The 8,616-nt window shown below is 40.1% G+C and overlaps 1 protein-coding gene across 1 annotated transcript; it reads left to right on the forward strand.

Annotated features, from left to right (window-relative positions):
- The first annotated feature begins 523 nt into the window (after positions 1 to 523).
- On the forward strand, positions 524 to 7,973 carry LOC145447110 (uncharacterized). The gene has a single exon (XM_080325529.1). The coding sequence runs from the start codon at positions 4,155 to 4,157 to the stop codon at positions 6,441 to 6,443; it is 2,289 nt and encodes a 762-aa protein (XP_080181655.1). The 5' UTR covers positions 524 to 4,154; the 3' UTR covers positions 6,444 to 7,973.
- Positions 7,974 to 8,616: the final 643 nt, after the last annotated feature.

Here is an 8,616-nt window from a genome sequence, read left to right on the forward strand (position 1 = left end):
TGGATACTTGTTACGCAATGACGAGCGGAGCTAATACTTCTGACGTAATAATGAGTCAGTGGCGTTTGAAAACAGACGTTTGTGCTAACGTTAACGTGGTATATTATCTCATTCTTGTTCACGAATATTCAGTTTATGTCATAGTCCTTGTACAAACAAAAAGTAATCGTTCTTTCACAAACAAATCGATTAGATATGGGAAGTAGTCGATTACGATTACGATTACTTCGGATTTTTTTCGAATGTAATCGATTGCGATTACGATTACTTCAAAATGCTGTAATCGTCGTAATCGATTACGATTACTAATCGCGATTACCCCATGTCTGGTATGAAGCAACCACGAATCGGCATCGCATCGCATCGCATCACTCAACCGTGAATCACGAGTTGCGCATCTGTCCGCAGGTTAGTTATCTATAATTTGACCACAAGAATTCCAGATGGATCCACTACAGGAGTCATATACTATACGTCTGAAAATGGGCAGTTATTTTCTGTTTCGCTGCCTTCGCATAAAACGTCGAAGTGGTACGTGGGTGGAAAAAGGTTGGGAATCACTGTTTCGTCGCTATTTAGATGTAAAATAACAGTGGCAATAAACTACTATACCGTACCAGGGGTGGGCAGACCTGTTTCATGCGCGAGCCGCATATCAAAAATCTCAGCTAAGAGCCGCAGGCCCACAACTCAAAAATTCGAATTTATTACGTCACTATGAAATGTAGGCTATCAAATGCAGTTTATCATCGTGCGGTGATATGGTGTGTCGCCAACTGCTAGGATACAACAAGTTATTTGAAATTAGGCTGACATGACGTTAAAGCAGTACAGAGTAGTTCCTTCAAGTGCTAACCAGCATTTAAGGATAATTTTAGCTCGGTGATCCAGACTTGTACAAACTACCGTAGCCATTTAGTTAGTTGATAGTTGATGGTCAACCAACTGGCGTTTTTTTGAGCAGTTGGTAGTTATTGTTGGGGATTTTGAAAATTGAGTTGTTCTAGTTGCAGATTTTGAAAGTTCAGTAGTTCTCGATCTAGTTCTAATTGCACATTAAAAAATATTAGTGGCCGAACAACTGGAAAACATGTGCCGCCGTTTTGGGCGAATTGAGATGCCGGTGTTCTGTTGAGTGATGTTTGTGCACTATGCAGCCATTGCTTGCTCAAACCTGTCACTGCTAACAGTGGCGTCGGAATCTCTCACATTTCAAACTCGAACCACCGTTCTTTTGAAATGTCGATTCAATGTCTGATATTTCCGCTCAAATAAAAATCAATGTGTTAACTAGGAGAATGAAATCCAGTACTGTAGGGTTCTTATCCTTTAATGACTTGAGAACCCCTACGTCACAGAGGGACTACTAATTTTCTGAGCATGACAGGCAGGAAATACGTTGGCGAGCTAAGTCAAAAGTTCGCACTATATTCTGCGGTGTATCAATTTCCAATAATTTATAAATTGAAAGCAATGAATTACGTGGTTAGCACAAGCGGCTTCTAGGTCAGGGGTGGGCAAACTTTTGACCTCGCGGGCCGCATTCAACATCTGAAAACATTCGCGGACCGCACTATATAAAATTAGGATTATAAACTAAAACGCAGTATTGATATTTGATTATCTAGTGAGGACATGTACATAATATTTATGCTTATTTAAGACAATCCAAACATTGCCTTGATGATATCGTACACGCGTCGAAAACAGTGGCGAGATTTCATAGGCTGGTCGACCTCAATAGCCAATTTATCAAAACTAAAGATATATAAATAGGTTGACCCGTTTATTAGAGCAGGATTGAAATTTAAATCTCTTAGCAGCGATCTGTTCATATATTTACTAATTCCACGTTTGGTTCAGTTCCAGAATACACAATGCTGACAGCATCATAACCATAACCATGTTAGCTTCAAACACGCGTCTACTATGTGTTGATAAAATATGAATACCTTAATTCCACGCATTCAGAGAACAAATCTACCTAAGACATGCGCGAATCGTTTTTTACAAACAGATCAATGAAATAATTAAAATTGGAATGACCAATCTGAAATCACTCTCGTGATCCGAATTATGTCAATCTCGTTTAGGATTTCTGTGATGTTTGGCAGTTGAAACCTTTCAAACTGCGTGGGCCTTGAGATCGGGCTGTCGCGCCAGAAATTAAACATATTAAATATTATAGGAAGTATTTACCTTAGAACAGTGGTTCTCAAACTTTTTAAGACTCGCCCCTTTATGACGGTAAAAGATTCCGCGCCACTTGATCGACATATCACAAAACGCAACCAGCAGGATGCTAGCAAACCTAACTGATAGTTTTATGGCATGGAAGGTTACGACTGTGGATGAGAGATTTTTAAATATAAAATTCAGACTAAATACAGAGCAAAATTTGTGAATGGGATGTAAATCGCGCCGAGCGCGAAATTTTTTTTCAGTTGAGCTCAGCTTTGCGCCCCCTTCAGATGCTTTCATGCCTCCAAGGCGCCCCCCAGTCTGAGAACCACTGCCTTAGAATTGAAATGGTGAAATATACTAAGAAAAGTTTATTCAAGTCCCTGCATTAATTCGATTTTTAGTATACGCATTTCATCAATATTTTTAATAAGTTTCTTTAAACTCTCGCGGGCCGCACATAACGGTGCGGAGGGCCGCATGCGGCCCGCCGGCTGTAGTTTGCCCACCCCTGTTCTAGGTGGATGTATTACTATAAGGCAATCCAGAATTTAGAGTTAAAGTACAAAAATAATACTTAACCCACGTAATTATTCAAAACAATGTTAAACAATAAGTAATTTCTCCTCTTTTCAATCGCCCCAACCCCTAGACACGTTCTTCTATTAGTTCACCAAAATGTATGGGATGTTACAGCTTGGTCACTATCCCAAGCGGTGTGTAGCTTGGTCAAATCGATCTGTTGTTTTGTAATTTCGCTGGCAGGTTTTCTGAATTCGTCTTCTTGCGGCCTCGGTCGAATGATAGCGTGCTTATGTAAAAATCCCGACTTGAATTAAACTTGAATTTAGCTCGTCCCAGAATGAACTTTATTCCAGACTTGGATAACAGACGTGCAGATATGTTATTTTCGCATTTCGTTCAATCCCATGTGATTGGCCTTTACTTGTGTATACAAAGTCATCGTTATTCTTTAGATAAGGGGCAATTGACAATCCTACCCACTAGCGAAGGTAGGCCCAGTGAAAAATGCCTGGATTCAAAAGTATTTAAGTAAAGTTGATATTCTCTTCTAGCCCGCTTTTATATGATGGGACAATTTTCTTTGGTTGTCACTTTTTACATACAATTTGCTGTGTTTGTTCTTGAGAAAATCATTCATCTTTTGCAGTTTATTTGCTATCATAATATCAGATTTATTTTTTTGAAGTATAAAATGCTTCCAAGCTGAATCTTTGCATAGTGACTCGACATTATTAAGGGTGCTATATTCGAAAGTTCTAACCTGACGGCCAGCTTTACGGCGATGGTAACCAATGAATATGTCCCTTTATTAATGACTGATATAACAACGTGGGCCTGCTATATCACTTTAAACCGTATAATCACCGAACTGCTGGGAATTGGTTGCTGGATGTCAAAAAAATCCAAGAGGAGCAATCACTTTTTACATGCTTTCTTTCAAGAGTCAAGAAGGGTCGACGCTGCCAACCACGTAGCTCTTTTATATCTCCTTGTCAATCCTTAGTTAAGACAGCGTTTTTCTCGGTGTCATCGTGCGTCAGAATGCGAAATTTGAGTCTAATTTCAGACAGGTGTGGAATAAATTTGTATTTTCGTAATCAATTGTGTTGTAGCTTGCTTTCGTTTTATAGCCCATGTGAAGACAATATAGTATTTCCACAGATTCCCCCCACGTCTAGACCAGTGTAGTGCACTTTGCTAACAAAGTCGCTGCAAGCGGGCGTGAGATCTCGTTTGTGTGGCACATATGTTCAGTGCTTTTTGTTCACACATATCATTAAGATTTCTTGAAACGATATCACCAACTTCAGTATGATATATTTGCATATTTGTGGGCTTTGTCATTCAGAGATCAAATGTGTGTGTGAATCATACCATTGAATACTAAACCGAATCGACTCTATTTTATAGATTTAGTTTTTGAAACTTGACCAGAATATCCATATATTATGCGTGTTGGCTTGAATCACCAATGCGTTATATGTGGGAAATACTTTTCCCGAACGGATCCCCTCGAGCACCATCTGGACATTCATCTGAGCATAAATAATGAGTGCGAGATTTGCGGTAAAGAATTTGCAGGCAAGAGTGCCCTCAACCGTCACATGAACACGCATATTGGCCTAAAAAATGAAGGATGCGATATTTCTGGAAAAGCCTTTCACCGCAGAAGTAAACTGAAGAAGCATATGGATATACATACTGCTCAAAGAAATCATAAATGTGGTATTTGTGGGAAAGCCTTTTATCAGAAAAGTCAACTGAAGAATCATATGGACATACATACTGATCAACGAAATTACGAATGCGATATTTGCGGGAAAGCATTTCATCAAAGAAGTGGCCTGAAGAACCACATCTTTATACATATTGGCCAACGAAGTCATAAATGTGATATTTGTGGGATGACAGTCCATCGTAGATATTACATGAAGAAACATATGGATACACATACTGCCCAAAGAAATCATAAATGTCATATTTGTGGGAAAGCCTTTCATCAGGAAAGTTACCTGAAGAATCATATGGACATACATACTGGCCAACGAAATTACGAATGCGATATTTGCGGGAAAGCATTTCATCAAAGAAGTGGCCTGAAGAGCCATATCGTTATTCATACTGGCCAACAAAGTCATAAATGTGATATTTGTGGGATGGAAGTCCATCGGAGACATAACATGAAGAAACATATGGATACACATACTGCCCAAAGAAATCATAAATGTCATATTTGTGGGAAAGCCTTTCATCAGGAAAGTTACCTGAAGAATCATATGGACATACATACTGTCCAAGGAAATTACGAATGCGATATTTGCGGGAAAGCATTTCATCAAAGACGTGGCCTGAAGATGCACGTTGTCACGCATACTGGCCAACAAAGTCATAAATGCCATATTTGTGGCAAAGTCTTTCATCAGATAAGGTACCTGAAGCCTCACATGAACATACATACTGGCCAACGAAATTACGAATGCGATATTTGCGGGAAAGCATTTCATCAAAGAAGTGGCCTGAAGAACCACATCTTTATACATATTGGCCAACGAAGTCATAAATGTGATATTTGTGGGATGACAGTCCATCGTAGATATTACATGAAGAAACATATGGATACACATACTGCCCAAAGAAATCATAAATGTCATATTTGCGGGAAAGCCTTTCATCAGGAAAGTTACCTGAAGAATCGTATGGACATACATACTGGCCAACGAAATTACGAATGCGATATTTGCGGGAAAGCATTTCATCAAAGAAGTGGCCTGAAGAGCCACATCGTTATTCATACTGGCCAACAAAGTCATAAATGTGATATTTGTGGGATGGAAGTCCATCGGAGACATAACATGAAGAAACATATGGATACACATACTGCCCAAAGAAATCATAAATGTCATATTTGTGGGAAAGCCTTTCATCAGGAAAGTTACCTGAAGAATCATAAGGACATACATACTGTCCAAGGAAATTACGAATGCGATATTTGCGGGAAAGCATTTCATCAAAGACGTGGCCTGAAGATGCACGTTGTCACGCATACTGGCCAACAAAGTCATAAATGCCATATTTGTGGCAAAGTCTTTCATCAGATAAGGTACCTGAAGCCTCACATGAATATACATACTGGCCAACGAAATTACGAATGCGATATTTGCGGGAAAGCATTTCATCGAAGAAGTGGCCTGAAGAGGCACATCGTCACGCATACTGGCCAACAAAGTCATAAATGTCATATTTGTCGGAAAGCCTTTCATCAGAAAACTTCCCTGAAACATCATATGTACATGCATACTGGCCAACGAAATTACGAATGCGATATTTGCGGGAAAGCATTTCACCAAAGAAGTGTCCTGGAGAGCCACATCGTTATGCATAATCACCAAAAAAATCATAAATGTGATATTTGTGGGATGGCATGTCGTCGCAGAAGTAACCTGAAGGATCATATGCATAAGCATACTGACCAACGAAATTACGAATGTGATATTTGCGGGAAAGCATTTCATCAAATAAGGGACCTGAAGAGACACAACGTTATGCATAATGGCCAACAAAATCATAAATGTGATATTTGTGGGATGGCATATCGTCGCAGCAGTAACCTGAAATATCACATGCATAAACATACTGACCAACGAAATTACGAATGCGACATTTGCGGCAAAGCATTTCATGAAAGAAGTGGCCTAAAGAGGCACATCGTTATGCATACTGGGCCAACAAAATCATAAATGTGGTATTTGTGGGAAAGAGTTTCGGCGGAGTAGTCGCCTAAAGAATCATATCGTTTGTTGTACTAGCCAACGAAATCATTAATGCAGTGGTTCTCAACCTGGGGGGGAGGGGGAGGGGGTCTGAAATGAGGCGCAAAGAAGCCGTCAACTGATTTTTTTTTCGAGTACTGCGCGATTTATCTCCAATTCACGTGTGTTTTTCTAGATATCGACCGATTTACATATTTTTGAATTCTCTCATCAACAGTCATAACCTTCCATGCCTGCAAACAATCTGTTTGGGTTGCTAGCATCCCCGTTGGATTTTGTGATATGACGATAAGGGGGGCGCGAAATTTTTCATTGTCATAAAGGGGGACGTGTCAAATAAAGGTCGAGAACCATCACTGCATTAATGTGACACTTGTGGGAAGGAGTTCGAAATAGAGCATCTACTCGAGCGTCACTTGAACATCCATCGTCTGCGTAATTCCTAGAAATAATTTACTGGAAACACCCACCTTACGACTCGATTGAGGGCCATATTTCTGTAAAAGGATTATATCCACCGTTTGTGCCTAATTTCCGTGAGTTTTCGCGAATATTTGAGGCAGAGCTCGTGTCGATGGGGACTTGATTCCAAGGAAATTCGCATGTCAATATGTAAACGATTTTTTTATTCATTTTTCAGTTGGCATATATGATACTTTCTGTCCAGATGGTGCGTATAACCATGAAAATATCAGGATTTTTGACAAAGTCATCAATCCCGACAATGCGTAGTCTTGTCGCGAAGCGACCTTCTGCATGTCTGTAATATTGTTTGACGGTCGGATCTAATGCATCCGTTCTATTTTTTGTCATGGTTTCGTTGGTTCGAGTAATAATGCCCTGTGTGCACCTTCCCGGCACTTCCATGTATTGCATTTGTGTGAACCATATTGACGGGCGACAGCTGAGTCCGGTCTATTTCATAACACGTTGGACCTCCACTGTTCTCCCACCTTCCAAACGTGATACCACCACGATAAGGCGACTAATTTACCTCATTGTAATCACTACCAATTGACCTGGTATTGAGGTGACAGGCTGGAAATTGCTTTTGACGTTTACGCCAAGGTGACAGTCTTCCTCTATTTGTGAAAAACGTCCCCAATTTATTTGTTCATATTTCCAGAGGTGATCAATAACGGAGTAATTCTACTTTTGCAAGTATTCGAGAAGCTTTTTCTCACTTGCACCATTTTCTCACGGTACGCTTTGAGACTACTGCCACCTTTACATAAAGGTAATTTACTTCATTATGAGTATTTTGTAAAGTAGAAAGTAATTTCTGGTATGTTTGTATCGCCTTTATGACAACGATTGTAATAACCATCGGGCAAAATAGCCCAGTGTGGATGTAACAGAACCTGTTTTTGAAACGTGCACCTATTTGTAGTCGTGTCGTGTCATTCGTTTTTTTTCGCCGCTTACAAAACTGTGTTTATTCGTTTAGTTTCTTTGTTCTCTGGCTGAAGTTTCCTGTTAATAAATTATCATCAGTCACATGCTCCTATATCAGGGATCGGCAGCACTGGTCGGAAGATTCTCGCGCTATTTTATACGCTGCGATTAGATTTCAGTGAGAAGGGTACAGCACGAAATTGCGATGGGGCTCGGAATTGAGTCATATTTTATCGTACAGTACCGAACTTACTACAATGTAGATCAGTATAATATTAATAGGCCTACCATATTTTCAGAACCCAAAGAGGGCCAAAATTATTTCGTGAATTAACATAAATTATCGGGTATATTTTGGGAAATTCATGCCATTTTTTTCGCGTAACGCGCGATTTATGTTTCTAAACGTCTTGATTCTTGGGTACCCTTCCCCCAAGAAAATACATGCATGATTTGTAGAAATGGGCATTTCAGCGTCGACCATTACCGCGTCGCGACTCGTCAACACATATGAAGTTTTAGGCCATGTAAAATGCGACTGCGAGAAGTGCGCCTGAACGATTGGCAGCGAGAAAACCATGACCGAAAAGGACTGCCCTTATGCTGACCGCAAACTTCGATATATATTATGCATACATGTTTAATTGTCCATAGGCGCGTAAATCGTTGGCGCCGAATGTTCCTGACCTGGCAATCTGAACCGCACCAGATCAGGGGTGGGCAAACTTTTGAGCTCGCGGGCCGC

The sequence above is a fragment of the Botryllus schlosseri genome, chromosome 9 (genome assembly GCF_051294905.1).
Source record: "Botryllus schlosseri isolate E-star chromosome 9, Bs_hap1, whole genome shotgun sequence".
Classification (NCBI taxonomy): domain Eukaryota; kingdom Metazoa; phylum Chordata; class Ascidiacea; order Stolidobranchia; family Styelidae; genus Botryllus; species Botryllus schlosseri.

Coding starts and splice junctions, on each gene's coding strand:
- LOC145447110 (XM_080325529.1), top strand. CDS start 4,155: ATGCGTGTTGGCTTGAATCACCAATGCGTTATATGTGGGAAATACTTT.